The sequence below is a fragment of the Ambystoma mexicanum genome, chromosome 4q (genome assembly GCF_040938575.1).
Source record: "Ambystoma mexicanum isolate Mex_15411 chromosome 4q, UKY_AmexF1_1, whole genome shotgun sequence".
Taxonomy (NCBI): Eukaryota; Metazoa; Chordata; class Amphibia; order Caudata; family Ambystomatidae; genus Ambystoma; species Ambystoma mexicanum.
In genome coordinates, this window is record NC_090928.1 from 178,474,287 (window position 1) to 178,490,877 (window position 16,591).

Here is a 16,591-nt window from a genome sequence, read left to right on the forward strand (position 1 = left end):
GTAGCTGGCCAGTGCCGAAGTTTCAGCACTGGACAGCTCCATGTAACGTTTTAATGTAGAAAATAAACGCATCGAAATGCTATCTTTTACATTTAAAAGTACATATCCATTCGATGAAAAAGTTAAGATGGATATGTACTCTCAATGTAAAACACAGAATTTCAATGCTTTTATTTTTGATGCATCTTTTTCAATGCTATGACCGTAAACCAGGATATAACCATGAGCCAAACACTCAAAGGTTAGCACCTGGAATAGCTCACATTTCATTACTCACTACAAAATAACTGCTAGATTATATCTTAATCAAGTGTGTTACCAGTTGGAGACAGATGCCCGTTGTACTATTAGTTAATCATTATTTAGGATTCATAAATGTAATTTGTCATTTATAAATAGGTTTATCTAGTATAATGTAATCCTTGCTGCTCGTCTCTACCTTTTTGAATAAAGGTAAAGTAAAAAGATGGTGTACTGGCTTCAAGTGCCTGGTAGAAATCCCTTTGCAGCAAAATAAGCATTCTGACGAAGCACAAGCGAGCGTGCAAGCTTGCACTATACGAGAGCTCTGCCTCCAGCTTGGGGAGTGAAAGCGTCCCCTTACATCTTATTGCAGGATCTGTTGCAGAAACCAACCCTAAAACCCCATCTAAAGAAGCCCTCCCCACACTTGCCACTAGAGGGCGAACTCTCTGACTTGCCTTGGGCATCAACATTTTCCAAGTACCATCCCAGGGCACATCTTTTTACGAAACGGGTTATTAGAAATTAAAGGGGGAAACATTTTGAAAAAAAACATTGTTCGTAAACTTACCAATGTACAAACCGGTGATGGGACTATGGGGTTTTCCGATCACATGCCCAATGCATTCGTTCATCAGGGCTTGTAAACTCTACAGAAAACATAATGAAAAAGAAATCCGGATGAGAAACAAGCGACTCTGAAACCATAAGCCCTGGAAGGCAAAAGATGCCTCGAGTTGGGAAGCAGATGGGATTGAAGGATGCAGCAGGTGCTGCCTGCTGGCTGGCGGCACGGCATGTTCCCAACTAGATGAAACTGTTATTTATTCTGGCAATTTGCAATCCACAACAACTGTGTCAGGCCAGTTGCAGCGTTTTCATCTTCTACACATACATCACTGCTAGTATTGCCATCACGCGCTGACATGGCCAAGATCTTTGAAAGTAGAGCTACCCCTCTGTCCCAACCCTACCCCCTCTCCAACACAGAAGCTCGATTGAATCCTACACACTTGCAGATTTTGCAAGGATTTTTATTGGGGCATAAATCTGTTCATTTTCTTTAATACCACAGATAACCTTAGTCTTGACTTGCCACTGATTTAGCCAATCGCACATTTGCAGTTTCTCGGTCCCCTAAAGCATCCTCCCTGCAAATCTGTGTGTCCATGCCCCTCCCCCCACAGCTTTGTCCTTGGACCACTAATGTCGATTCTATATACCACATCACCTGGTGATATCATCTACTTTTTGTGTTTTCTAATCGCCTTTTCACAGACAGTGGCCCATTCTCCTTATACGTCGCCTCAACCACTTGCCGAGCGCGACCCGCCATTACCCACGGTCTCTCAGACATTAGGCACTGAACTGCTTTGCGCTGTGACTTCCTGAACATTTGCGATCTGGAAATCATTTACTGGACTTCAACAGGTCACTGCCATATTTAACGCCTACTTATTTCCAACCCAACCTCATCTCTGCCAGCCCAGAGGTTTACAGCCTAAATGACCACTTCAACAGTGATGTCTATCCGAACACAAATCGGGGATGCAACCAGTTTTTTCCACTGTTTTTTTTACAAAAAATAATAGTCAAAAAAACTCATCGAAAAATAAAGGGGGGGGGGTGGTAAGAGGATAAAAGGGATGTAGGGTTAGGGATAGTGATTACATAATAGGAAAGGGGGAACCCCAAATATAAAACTAAGTTCAATGAGGTTTTTTCAATGGAATGTTTTAGTAAAAAAAAAAATCATTGGAAACCGTGGACGGAGAAGGGGGGCAGGCCTCCTCCAAACTGGGGCCCGCAGCAGCAGCAGCCCTCAAGAAACACGTAGCATCCCTCAATGCATTACAACAGGGCAGTTCCTGTAAATAACAAAGGTCAATAGCGTTTCATCTCCAGCAACACAGACGCCTTGCATAGCTTAATTTTATGATCTACAATCAAAAACTGTAAACATCTTCATCGAATCGTAGCCTGGTTCTTGACCTTTTACTAAAGAACCGAGAGGCAAGTGTCCTCTTTGCCCATCGTGTTGTGGGGAGAAAATACAGCCCCAGAGTGACACAGACTGAGAGGCCATGATAGGTCCCTATTGTGAGAGAAAAGCTGGCGGACGTTGGGACCCATTGGAAAATGCAGGCCAGTTGCAAACTTTGACTTCAAACATAAGACCTATTCTGCAACTAAGATATATTCTGAAACTAAGACATATTCTGCAACAGCGCCTCAATGCCCCTGGGCTGTGTGAGCGCTTTATAAATGCAAATGAATAAGGAACAAGTTACTTACCTGTAACTGTTGTTCTCCAGCATGGGTCTGGCATGGATTCACATGCTCATGAATATTCCCCGTCGTCAGGCTGGGAATCCTCGGTAAAGAAAAAACCAGTATCAGTTTCGTTTCTGATCTGTCTTTCGTAGTAATAACCAATCACTGGTCTCTGCGTCATACTGACCACAGCCAATGACTGCCCTCTACCTAAGCACCGCCTCTGGCAGCCATCTTCAGATTTGGAAGCACGTGAAGTGGCAGTATGACCAAGTGAAGAGCCGCAGAGGGGTAGGCGGGAGGGTTCGCATGTGAATCCATGCCAGACCCATGCTGGAGAACAACAGTTACAGGTAAGTAACTTGTTCCTTCTCCAGCATGGGGTCTGGCATGGATTCACATGCTCATGAATAAAGAATACATAGCAGTACACACATGCACAACCACGGGAGGTGGCAAAGGCTCAACATTAAGCATCACATCAACTCAACATTAAGCATCTTACCTCCTCACCAGGCTCACCTCAGGCGAACAGGTTGCGCAGCACTGCTTGGCCGACCCTGGACTCCTCCCTGGAATCCCGGTCGACGCAGTAGAATTTCGTGAAGGTGTGCATCGACCTCCACGTAGCAGCCCTGCATATGTCCAGCAGGGGCACACCAGATAGGAACGCCGTGGTAGCTGCGATCGCTCTGGTGGAATGGGCTCTCGGACGGCCAGGCAGCGGTCGGTTTGCCAACCGGTGACAGTACATGATACAGCCGGAGAGCCATCTGGAGATGGAAGCCTTCGAGAGAGCCTTCCCCTGATTGACAGGTCCAAAGTTCACAAAGAGTTGTGACGTCTTCCGAAAACCTTTCGTGCGGTCCACGTAGAACTTCAGCGCTCTAGCTACATCCAGCGAGTGCAAAGTCCTCTCAGCCGGCGACGAAGGCGACGGGAAGAACACAGGTAACACCAAGGGTTCGTTGAGATGAAAGTCCGACGGTACCTTGGGCATGAAGGAGGGGTGCGTCCTGAGCGCTACCCTCGTGTCGTGGAAAGTCAAGTACGGGGCCTTGCAGGAAAGGGCCTGGATCTCTCCCACTCGTCGTGCGGAGGTGATGGCCACGAGAAAAGCTGTTTTCCACGATAGAAACTTCAACGGGGCCGAGTGCAGAGGCTCGAACGGAGGTCCCATGAGTTTGGTCAGCACCACGTTGAGCTCCCACGCCGGGGCCGGAGCCTTCACCGGCGGGAACGATCTGAACAGTCCCTTCATGAACTCTTTCACCAGACGATGAGACCACAAGGACGTCCGGCCCGTGGTTCTGGTGTATCGGGAGATCGCAGCAAGATGAATCTTGATGGACGCGTGTGCCAGACCAGCTTTGGCCAGCGTCAGCAGGTACGGCAGCACTTGGGGAGCCGTAATCCGTAGAGGGTTAATCTTCTGTGCGTGGCACCAGACAGAAAACCTCTTCCATTTGTGTCCGTAGCATTTAAGAGTCGAGGACGCCCTGGCCTTTGCAAGAACCTCTCTGCAATCGGCCGGTATGTCGTATCCTCCAAACTCTAGCGCTGCAGGAGCCAGGCCTGCAAGTTCAGCGACTTCGGGTCGTGGTGGAGGATGGCGCCTCCTTCCCTGGAGAGTAGATCCGCGTCCGCCGGCAGCTTGATTGGCGGGGACGCCGACAAGTCCAGAAGGTCCGGGAACCATATCTGCCTCGGCCACGCAGGTGCGACGAGGATCATCCTGCACCGTGACCTCTTGAGCTGGTTGACGAGCCGGATTAGCAGAGGCAAGGGAGGGAACGCGTAGAGGAACAGGCCCTCCCAGGGGAACGAGAAAGCATCGCCCATGCTCCTCGTCTGGGGAAACCTGCTGGCGAACCTCCGGCACTTGGTGTTCGTCGCCGTCGCGAACAGGTCGATCTGGGGTGTGCCCCACCGTCGGAAGAGGCGATCCACCAGATCCTGCCGTAGTTCCCACTCGTGGCACGAGCGCAGCTCCCTGCTGAGTGAGTCGGCGATGGTGTTTTTTATCCCTGCCAGATGAAACGGCACCAGAAGAATCCCTTGGGCGACGGCCCAATGCCACAGGTCCTGCGCCTCCTTGGACAGCGCTGGGGACCTGGTTCCGCCCTGTTTCCTGATGTAAAACATGGTGGTGGTGTTGTCGGTGAAGATCCTCACCACCTTGCCCTTGAGGGACGGAAGGAAGGACCTGAGGGCCCAAAACACTGCACGGAGCTCCAGGACGTTGATATGCAGGGACTTCTCCGTCGGGAGCCAGAGTCCCCTTGCGTGCAGATTTTCGGTGTGCGCTCCCCACCCTTCTAGGGAGGCATCCGTGGTCACAGTCACCTGGTGGGCTGGGGTCTGGAAGTCCATGCCCGCCGTCAGATGCGCGCGGGTGCCCCACCACCGTATCGCTCGTCGGAAACTCTCGTCGAGCTTGATCCTTTCCTCGAAGCTGCCCGTCGTCTGGATCCAGCGCGCATCCAGGAACTCTTGCAACGGGCGCATCCGGAGCCTGCACATGGGAATGAGGTAGATGCAGGAAGACATCATCCCGAGGAGGGACTTGATGGACCTCACCTTGGCCGCGTCGGCCACCAACATCCGTTGCACCTTGCCCAGGATGGTCCTGGTCCTCTCCTCCGACGGGGAGGCCAGAAGGGACACTGTGTCGAGCCTCGCTCCCAGAAACAGTGCGACTTGCGCGGGCACCAGGTGGGATTTGGCGTAGTTCACGGAGAATCCCAGGTCCGTGAGGAGTTGGACGGTCCTTGCCGTGTGGACCACGGCGAGCTCCCTCGTCTTGGCGCGGATGAGCCAGTCGTCCAGGTAGGGGTAGACGTGAATCCCCTCGCGGCGCAGCTGCGCCGCCACCGGTGCGAGGCACTTGGTGAAAACCCTGGGTGCCGACCGCAGTCCGAAGGGAAGGGCTTTGAACTGGTAATGACGCCCTTGGACCACGAATCTGAGGAATTTTCGGTGCCCCTTTAGGATGGGAATGTGGAAGTAGGCATCCTCCAAATCCAACGACGATAGGAAGTCTCCTTCCTCCAGCTGACCCAGGACGTGCTGGAGGGTGACCATCCGGAACTTCTGCGCCTTGATGAACTTGTTCAGGCGTCGCAGGTCCAGGATGGGGCGCCATCCTCCCGTCTTCTTCTTCACGAGGAAGTAACGCGAGTAGACTCCGGAGCCCCGAAGCCTCTTTGGGACGAGTTCGATGGCGCCCTTTCTGAGCATCGCCTTTACCTCCAGGAGAAGTTGAGGGACGTGAAGTTCTTTCCTGGCCACGGGGGGGACGCGCGGGCACCTTCTTTGAAACTCGAGCGCGTGGCCCCGGGCCAGGGCGTCCAGCACCCAACGGTCGGTGGAGATGGACTCCCACACGCTGACGAAGCCCGCCAGCCGGCCTCCCACCGGGGTGCTTCGGTGGGGGCCCGACCCCACGGCCGGTTCAATCCTGCTTGGACGCGGCCTTGCCGCCTTGGCCTCCTTGGCGACGACGGCGGGGTCCGCCAGACTTGCCTCGTCCTCTGTAGGCCTCTTGCGACGACGAGCGGGCCGCTTGACGGTAGGAAGCGAAATCGCCGCCGGAACCTTTGGAGGCGCCCTTGCCTCCGCCGCTCCGAAAGGGCGTCCGCCGTTGCTGCAGTACTCCAAGGGCCCGGGCCGTCTCAGTATCCGCCTTGATGGCCTGAAGGGAATCGTCCACTGTCTTCCCAAACAGGTTGTTCCCGTCGAAGGGCATGTCCAGGACCCTGGTCTGGACGTCCTGCCGAAAGTCCGTAGCCTTGAGCCATCCGCGACGTCGAAGGCAAACGCCGTTGCCCATCTGGCGGAACCCAGTGTCGGCGATGTCCGTCGCCACGGTGATGGCGTGGTCCGAGGCCACCTCACCTTCCTGCAGGATCTCAAGGGCCTCCGCCCTCTTGTCGTCCGGCAGAAAATCCAGCAGGGGAGCTATCTTGTACCAGAGTTCCCTGTCGTAGCGGGCCACGATAGCCAAGGCGTTGGCCGCTTTAATCGTCGTCGCCGCCGACGAGATGACTCTGCGTCCCATGGCATCCAATTTCTTTCCCTCGCCGTCCGGCGGGGAAGTCGACGCGGAGGCCGCACCCCCCCCCCGCTTTCTTCCTGGCTGCCGCGGAGACGACGGAGTCCGGGGTAGGCTGCGCCCGGAGGCATAGGGGGGCCGAGTCCGGGACCCGGTACTTTTTCTCGTACCGGTCTCTTTTCGCTGGCGTCGTGGAAGGGTTCTTGAGGAGGGAAAGGCCCTCATCCCAAATGTCGTCCAACAGAGGCACTGCGAGGACCGTCTTCCTCTTGGTCTCGCGCCGTTGGTAAAGGAAGCCTTCCTTTTTCTTCTCCTCAGGGCAGAGTTGGAAAAGCTCGGATGCCCTGGCGATCATTGAGTGGAACGATCCAATCTCGTCGGGCGGAGAAGCCCTGGTGGGAGGCGACGACGGAAAATCCTCGTCGTATGCCTCGTCGTCCGTACCCGTCGCTGCCGTGTCAGTCCCCGTATCATCCCCTCGGGTGGACGGGGCGCGACGGTTGAAAAGGAGGCGGTGGATGAATCCTTCTTTTCTTGGTAGGGGGAACACCAGAAGGTCCCGGTTCTGGATCCCCCGACGGGAGAGGTTCCTCCGTCGGTAACGGTAGTCTCGTCCTTATCTCGGAGCATAAGGACTGTATAGCCAACAAAATGGCCGCTGAGTTGTCTTGCGGCGCTGGCAGAGGGGAATCCGACGGGCGAGCAGGGGCCCCGTCGGTATCCTCGACGATGTCGTCGTCGTCACCTGCGTCGGGGCCCATTCCGACGGGCTGGTCTTGTTCCACGCCTAGGCCGTGGCTTAAGACCTCGATCAGTTCCTCTTCTGAGGTTGAGGCCGAATCTACGACGACGCCCTGCCCCCCCTTCTTCCCCACGGAGGGTTTCACGGGGGTCCTATCGATGGGCACGAAAGAAGACTCCCTCCGAGGAGGCAGGGAGATTCTGGGCCCCGAGGCCGCCACCACTGGTGCAGCCTCCACAGGCTGGGCCAGGGCCGCCGCGACCGTTTCGATAGAGGGCTTGGTCGAATGGATCAAGGCCTTCACCACCTTAGGTGCGCTCACCGCCTTATCCTTGAGGGAGGGGGCACTGCCACGCTCCTCCTCTGCCTTAGAGCTCGACCGGGGTCTCTCCAGGAGCTTCGCCGGGTGCTCGGCCTTCCTCTTACCCGACCCAGAGCGTTGGCTCGTGGTTGATGGTGCCGGGGAGGGTGCGCCCTGCCTGGCGCCCGTAGAGCCCGACCGTTCGGCGCTCCCGGTGCCAGCGGACTCGCGGTGCTTGGCCTTATGTTGGGCCCCCGTCGCCGGGGCGCCCTCAAAGGTCTTAGAAGACCGCTCAGATTTCTTCTTCTTCTCGCCAGACGGGCTCTTACCCTCCAGCCAGCTGGCGAGACGTTGATGGCGGTCCTTCATGGTCCGTTCCGACATGTTGCCGCAAAACGCACAGTCCTTCTCCACGTGCGTCTTGTCCCCATGAAGGCAGTAAAGGCAGAAAGAGTGTTCGTCCTCCTTGAAGACGTTCTGCAGCTGGCATCCAGGGCAGGCCCTGAACAGCTTTCCGGGCGTCGAGCTTCCCTTCTCCTGGGCCATCTCCGAGACCGGGCCTGAGAAGCTTCTGGAATCCTCCGAAGCGTAGCTCGACGAAATCTTCACCCTTGAGGGGCACAGATGAATCCGACACGGGTCCCCGTTGATCGGATGTAGGATCGGTGGAGCTTGAGGCTCTTTTGACCGAAAGAATCGAAGTTTTTGTGAAAAAGCGCGAAAAAATAGCACTAACGCTCGAGAGCAATAGCACGAGGATCCCAACACATGAACGTGCGGTAAAAATCTGAAGATGGCTGCCAGAGGCGGTGCTTAGGTAGAGGGCAGTCATTGGCTGTGGTCAGTATGACGCAGAGACCAGTGATTGGTTATTACTACGAAAGACAGATCAGAAACGAAACTGATACTGGTTTTTTCTTTACCGAGGATTCCCAGCCTGACGACGGGGAATATTCATGAGCATGTGAATCCATGCCAGACCCCATGCTGGAGAAATAAAATAAATAAGGCCTACAGAAGGAACAAAAATGGGCCTCCCTCAACTTTGTAAAAATGGAAAGGCCTACTTGTAGAAGTGAACAATCATTTCTATGTAACTGTGGCCTATGTGTGAAGAATGCAAAAAGTGAACTTATATTGGTTTAAATATTGTATTGTAGTTCTAAACAGCAGGACCAGATGAGATACAAAAATGTCATGTTGGACATATCTTTTCAATTTAAAATGCTATCCTGTCAGAATTATGCATGTAACTGGCTGCTGCTGCTTCCCCCACTGAACTGCTGTGTATCTGGAAGTGGGACCTCCAGACCTTTGGGTCGAGTTCCTTTAGGAGGAAAAGATTTCAGTTTAAATACTAAGAAATACACAGAATTAGAACAGAATTGTGGTCGTTGCAGATAACACGGCCAGAAGAAATGACCTCAAGGTCAAACCTCCACATTAATTGTTCATTAGCCTCGAACAGGGTCTCTTGAAGCCTAAGAGGGGTTGGGAGGATAACATGCGCTAGGCAGATGGTCCTGGTCAGGTGACAATGGAGAAATTAATCTTAGGAATAGGTGGGGGCTATTTTGAAACGGAGGGGCTCATGTGAAGCATTGGCTGATTAACATAGGATTACATTTTCATTAATAAAAATAGCAGTGTGTGTCAGTGAGCTCATCCCAGACTCATATTAAAGGGGATTAGAAGCCTGTCGGTATCATGTATATATTAATGTGAGTTATGATGAAAAGTATGATTCCGGAATTCTCATAATTCCGAGTAAATGGAAAGTCGGTGTGTTGCTTGAGGGGGAAATTAATATATGAATCTTGAAGTGTCAGATTTTTTACTTTTCTGGCTCAGGAATAAATACAAAAAAAAACAGTAGTTCCTCCAAGAAAACGTGCCGAAATAAGATGAATATTTTCCAACTCGACATAAAATATAGAACTCAAATATATATATATATATATATATACATATGTGCCTGCAGTTATCTGAAAAATGAGGGTAGCTGCCTTGTGAGATTTTTAGGAACACTAAAAGTTAAACTCACTTGTCATTTTGGGATGATTAATCTTTCTCCTCCATCATCCACACCTCCCAACTCCTTGTCCTATCAGCAGGCAGTGAGTGTATTGGGGGAGGGAGAGCTAGACAATCTGTATTGTGGGATTATGATAATGATGGAGTGTCACCAGCCATATAAGAGATCAGATTCTGAGAAGGGCTTTTGGCTTGACTTTTCCACTCTATTCCTGGAGGTAGTCTACTTCTGGAGTCTTGCGAGTAACAACTAGCAGAGAGGCAAGGAGAGCTACCCAGGCTATCAGTGTAAACCTTGCCCGGAGAAGAGCTGGTTACCTGCAAAGGCCTTAAGCCTTGCATGGGAGAGACTGGGAAACCTAGAAGCTAGCTGAGCTTGTCATTTGAAGACCTAGCGGAGGACTGGGTTGCTGGGGGCTATTCTAGTCTGAAGCCTTTGACCAGATCTGTGCTGTCCTCAGAGGAGCCCTGCTGTTTCCCTGGATGCCCCATAACCAAGGTCTCCCATGTAAGTAGATTAATCCAAACTTTGTTTTACAAACAAGTTATAAAAAAACCATTGATGACCAGAATCATTGCGGAAACTCACTGTACTACATGCTCTAAGCTACGGCCTTGTGAAACCTAGGCCCCCCCCTCCCACCACGCAGGGTTCTCAAATCTAGTTTTAGCCTCCTTCTTTGTCCACTATATGATGAAGCTTCTGCATTGGAAACCTAGGCCTCTCACCCACTATACAGGATTCCCAAATATAGGTATAACCTCCACCTTTGTTTACTATATGATGAAGCCTACTGCAGTGAGATGCCTAGGTCTCTCTCCCACGACACTGGATTCTCAAATCTAGGTGTACCTCCATTGTTGTTTACTTTATGTGTAAACCTACTGCATTGTGAAAGCAATGCCTCTATCCCACTATACAGGTTTTTCAAACCTAGGCGTAGCCTACATCTTTGTCTAACATAGGTTGCTACATGCTACCCTGTGAAATCTAGGCCGATTGGTATATGACTCAATTCTCGACCTGGACAAACATCGCCCCAACCGAACAGTCTTGCAGCTTATAGTACGTATATCTCACAACACTAGTGTGGACACAAGCTGCAGGCACGGCCATGCTACATGCACGATAGAATACAGCTATGGCTAAGAAGAATCCAGTCTAGCATCACACATAGTCGCCCAGACTGAAACACCTGATGTCCCTCAACACCTCTGCCACTAGGCATACAGTGACTACCACCCAAAAGGAACCAGGTATAACTGGCCCCACATAGACTCTCTCAACAATAGCAATCTAGCTCAAACCCTCAAAAACGCCCACCCACGTACCTGACCTCTCTTGGGGCTGCTTAGTCGAGCCTTACCAGCCACCCAAGCCTTAGAACGGCAACATGCACACATGCATCTCCTAAAACTAAACTCCCTAGAACTCTCAACCATATGGACTACGGTCACTGAGGGCAGTCCAACCAGGAAAAAGCGCATTGAGGCCACACAATTGGGAAAAGAGAACTATATAAATAAACAAATACAATAGAATAGAAATGCCAACAAAAGTGTGGGGTTGGGGGGAGGGAATCTGCCAGCCTTAATCTCCATCTTGCATAGCGGGGTGGAACTGGAAGTGAATGTTCATTGTGCACAACGAAATTTCCCATTTATTCACTTGCATCCCAAATCAGAATTCCAGGGCCCTGCATTTTATGCAAATAAAAAGCCCAAAACAAGTTTCCCCATTGAGTTTCCTTCCCAAACCTTGTCTTACTAATAAAAAGCCAAAACAATGTTCCTACTGTATTCCTACTCCCTGTACCTTGCCTTCAAATTAAGGGGTCATCTATAACTGATACCTGGCGGTTGCTGGGAGAAAAGTGCTTGATAACAGACTAAGCAATCACTGTTTGAGTTATATTGTTCTGTGGGTTCAACTGCAAGAAATCTGATGTAAAGTGATGACTGCCCATCTCTACATTTTACCTAGGTGTTGTAGTATCTGAAGGCCCATTAGAAATATATGTTCGTCAATTGGTGCAAGTCATTTGAAATTGCAATATTGTGTAGTGCCATGGCGTTGGTGGCTGATGTCTTGATGACGGTCCTATTATTCTTTGTCAAACCTTAAATAAATATGACAATGCATTACTTACCGTAAAAGCATTTCTGATGGTTGTATCTGCTTAAATTCACATGCTGTGCATAGGTCCGACATCCAGTGGTCACTGCGGAGTATTGCATTTTGTTTTTCGTAGTCGAAAAAGGGGACGTCGACAAGGCGTGTCTGTAACACTATCCCTATAGTGACGTGCGTTGTACCCACAATCCCTCACGCGTCGATGTCCCTCTGTTTGTATTTTTCTGCCCTGAGGGAGCCTTCTAGATGTGAGTGAGTACAGAAAAGAGAGAAATATAGAAAAGGATGTCTATGTTCTTCCATCCGAGTGGGGAGGAAGGGTGGGCGCATGTGAATCTAAGCAGATACAACCATCAGAAATGCTTTTACGGTAAGTAATGCATTGTCTTCTGATGTTTGTTAATCTGCTTAGAATCACATGCTGTGCATAGACTAGCGAGCAGTACCCGGAGTTGGCGGTGGGTTATGAGAAGGAACAGTAGAGAAAAGATGTCTTAATACCGCCTGTCCCACCTGGGAATCAGATCTAGAGTGTGCATCTAGACAGTAGTGTTTTGTAAAGGTGTGCACAGAACTCCAGGTAGCCGCTTTGCAGATGGACTCAAGGGGAACATTTGCAATGAACGCTATGGAAGCCCCAGTGCCTCGAGTGGAATGTGCTCTTGGCTTGAAGGGTAGTTCTCTCTTAGCAAGAGTGTAACAGAGAGTGATGCACTGAACAATCCATCTAGATATAGTGGACTTTGAAACTGCATCTCCTTCTCTTCCTGCTGCCACAGAGACAAATAACTGATTAGTCTTTCTCAGTGGTCTGGTTCTTTCCATGTATAACATGACAGCTCTGCGTACATCTAGTGTATGCAGACTTTTTTCTCCCAAGCTGGAAGGGTTTTGAAAGAACGTTGGTAGTTCTATTGACTGGTTTACATGAAATTTCGAGATGAATTTTGGTGCAAACCTTGGGTGTGTGCGTAGAACCACCTTATCCTTGTGAACTGTTACGAAGGTGTCTAGTACAGAAAGAGCCTGTAGTTCACTTACTCTCCTAATGGAGGTGATAGCTATTAGGAAAGCAGTCTTAAGAGTGAGGTCTTTAAGAGTTGCCTTGTGCATGGGTTCGAAAGGAGGGCCCATGAGTCTAGAAAGTACCACATTTAAGTCCCATCCGGGAGCTGGGTTAGCTATCGGAGGGTGTATTCTCTTTACCCCCTCCATGAAGGCCTTGATAACTGGTATCTTCCACCACGACACTTTAAGTTGGGAAGTGGTGTATGCGGTAAGTGCCGCTAGGTGGACTTTAATGGAATTGAACACTAGACCAGAATCCAGTAAATGGGTCAAGTACAGAACAATGTTAGTGGGAGAGCAGTCAACCGGGTTGATGCTCTTTCCTCTACACCAGATGACAAATCTTTTCCACTTGCTAGAATAGCAGTGGCGACTATTAGGTTTTCTGGCTTCCCTGAGGATGTCCATACATCTCTGCGGGAGTTGTAAATGTCCAAATTCTATGATCTCAGGAGCCAGGCTGCTAAGTTCATGGTCTGAGGGCATGGATGCAGTGTCCTGCCCTTGTCCTGTGACAGCATGTTGTACGGGCAGGGAAGTTTCACTGGGGGAGATAGGGACATCTCCATCAAGTGAGCGAACCATGGCTGCCGGGCCCACATTGGGGCCACTAGTATCATGGTAACCTGCACCTGGTGCATCTTGTGCACCACTTTGTTGAGAAGGGGAGTCGGGGGAAAGGCGTAAACAAATTTCCTTGACCATTGAATCGACAGACCGTTCCCCTTGGACTGGTTCTGGGGGTACCTGGAGGCATAACTTTGGCATTGTGAGTTCTCCAGAGTTGCGAACAGGTCTATTTCCGGGAATCCCCATTGCGTGAAGACGTCTAAGACTATGTCTTCGTGCAATTGCCATTCGTACTCTTCGGGCAGGGGGAAGTCTCTGCTGAGTTTGTCTGCTAGCAGATTGAGTTCCCCTGGTACATGTTGTGATAGTAGGAACATGTGTTTGAGAGCCCACTTCCATATATTCTGGGACAGCTTGGACAGTCCTGGAGAGTGAGTGCCCCCTTGCGTGTTGAGGTAGTACATGGCTGTGGTGCTGTCTGTGAGGACCATCACTGTCTTTCCTTGTAGGTGTTCCTGAAAGGCTTTCAGTGCTTTGAACACCGCTAGTAGTTCCAGCAGGTTTATATGCTTGGATGCTAAGCTCGGAGTCCACGCTCCGTGAGGAGTCTGATGGGATAGGTGCGCCCCCCATCCTGTAAGGGATGCGTCTGTGGTTAGAGTGGCTTCCACTGCGGGTGTGGCAAAAGTTTTCCCTAATAACAGGTTTTCTTTTGTCCACCACCGTAGCGAGAGAACCGAGGCCTGCGAGACCACCACTAGATCGTCCCATTGTCCGCTGGCCTGACACCACTGGCTGTTGAGCCACTCTTGCATTGGGTGCATGCGCAGGTGCGCGTGAGGTACCAAATAAATACATGACGCCATCATCCCTCGCAAGCGCATTGCTTTGCGTACCGTCACCTCCTGACCTGCCACATAATGGGGGATCTGAAACAGCATGTTTTGGATCCTCTCGTTGGAGGGGAAGACGAGGCCGTCCTTTGTTCGAATTAGAGCCCCTAGGAATTGTTTGATTTGGCTGGAGTCTAAGCTGGACTTCTTTTCGTTGATGGAGAAGCCCAGTTGGGACAAAAGGTCTACGGTCTTTTGGGTATTGGAGAAGCATGTTTCGTAAGAATCCCCTGTTATGAGCCAGTCGTCGAGGTAAGGGCATACCGGGATGGATAACCTGCGCAGGTGGGCCGCTGCCACTGCCAGTACTTTCGTGAATACCCTTGGTGCAGATGCTATCCCGAAGGGTAGTACTCTGAACTGGTAGTGTTTGTTCTCCATCTTGAACCTGAGGTATTTTCTGTGCGCTGGCAACATTAAAATATGAAAGTATGCATCTTTCATGTCTAGTGTTGTCATGTAATCCCCTTGTGATAACAGTGGGATTACTTCCTGCAAGGTCACCATACGAAACTTTTGGGGTTTGACAAACTTGTTCGCTGGGCGCAGATCTAATACAGGGCGCATGGTTAAGTCCTTTTTGGGTACAAGGAAGTACACTGAATAAATACCTTCTGTTACCCGAGATAGGGGGACAGCCTCTATAGCTTCTTTTTTCAGTAGCTCTTCTACTTCTTGAAGAAGAATGGTGAGGTGTTCCGGTGTCATGCGTCGGTTCCGTGGGGGTCTGTACTTCGGGGAACCGTTGAATTCGATGCAGTATCCGTGGGCTATGGTGGATAATACCCAGCGGTCTGACGATATTCCCTCCCATGCTGAAAGGAACGATGTTAGCCGGCCCCCGACCGGTGATGCGGGAGGGGACCCGAATCTTCGGGTCATTTGTTGGTATTGGGCATGGAACCTTTGGGGCTGGAGCCGCGACCTCTTCCTCTGCCATGGCGTTGGCCTCTTTGACGGAACTGGGTGTTGTTACCCTGGTTAGAGGGCCAGTTGGTAGCAGAGTAAAATTGCTGTTGGTTTTGCTGCTGGCGTTGTCCACGAAAGGAGCGTCTATTGCCATAGCCGCGTCTGTTAGGGGGCCTAGAAATTTGGTCAAGAGTCTTGATGGTATCAAACTCTTTCTTCGCATGTTCTAGGGCCTCATCAACTGCTTTGCCAAACAGATGTGTTTGTTCTATGGGCTTATTTATCAGGGAAGCCTGGCTTTCCGGCTTAAATCCCGAATTGCGCAGCCAGACATGGCGTTTGAGAAGTATTTCCTGAACCAGGGAACAGCCAGCCGTCTCTGCAGCATCTAAGGAGTTCTTTACGATGCCCTGGTTTACAAGAGTTCCCTCTGAGATTATAGCTAACAGGCATGAACGCAGGGGTTCTGGTGCGTCCTCTGCTTTGCTGTGCAGCTTGCTCCACTGTGCATCTGCGTAGCTAGCTAGTAGGGAATTGTTATTTGCAATCCTAGTTGAGAAGGCGGCGGACGTCGTGATTCTCTTCCCAAGTGCATAGAGCTTCTTGCCCTCTTTGTCAGGTGGTGCCTCACTAGTGGATAGTGGTACCCCCGCTCTTTTCCTTGTATTAGTAACTACGAGGGAGTCCGGAATAGAATGTCCTCTGATGTACAAAGGGTCAGAGGACGAAGGGCTGAAGAGCTTTTCTATCCGAGGGTTGACCCCTCTGACTAAGGCAGGATTGGAAAGGGAAGGAGTTATTCTTCTCTTTATAGAAGCCAGGAGCGGAATAGACTGACTAACAGGGGCTTTTTCTTTAATAACTTTCTCTACAAAGTCTATGTCAGGAAGAGTCTCCCCTGTGTCTATCTCAAAATGCGCTGCTGCCTTGCGCAATAGTGCATTAAGTGAAGGTTGGTCATCTATGGGAGAGGTGTTTCCAATAGGTGAATCCTTGGGAGGAGAAGGGTGAAAGACATCAGGGTCTGAGTGCACTGATGGGGATTGCCAAGGCTGCACTGATGGGGATTGCCAGGGCTGCGAGGTAGCTGTATCTTCTTCGAAAGCTCCTGCACTAGTGTAAGGATCTTCTTCAAACCCCTCTTCCTCATGTTCTTCCTCTCCACCCAAACACTCATCTTCCTGGAGGTATTGCTCCTCTTCAGTGAGGTCATATATGTCTGTAGAAGGGGGAAACAACCTAGGAATCTTGACCCTAGGGTCATCCTGGGGCCATTCTCTTGGTCTTTTGGGTGTGGGTGGGTTTTGGTTTCCCAAAAACCTTTCCATTTTCTCCATACAAGAATGGAGTCTTTCAAGGGTCTCATGGG

At 50.6% G+C, this 16,591-nt stretch overlaps 1 protein-coding gene across 5 annotated transcripts in view; it reads right to left on the reverse strand.

Moving 5' to 3' along the window:
- Window positions 1-16,591, reverse strand: part of MAP3K4 (mitogen-activated protein kinase kinase kinase 4) — a 516,131-nt gene that overhangs the window by 80,894 nt on the left and 418,646 nt on the right. For all 5 annotated transcript variants that reach the window (XM_069607700.1, XM_069607697.1, XM_069607696.1 and 2 more), the window contains exon 15: window positions 815-893. In XM_069607700.1, the coding sequence (XP_069463801.1) occupies window positions 815-893 (79 nt within the window). The remainder of the gene's footprint in view (window positions 1-814; window positions 894-16,591) is intronic.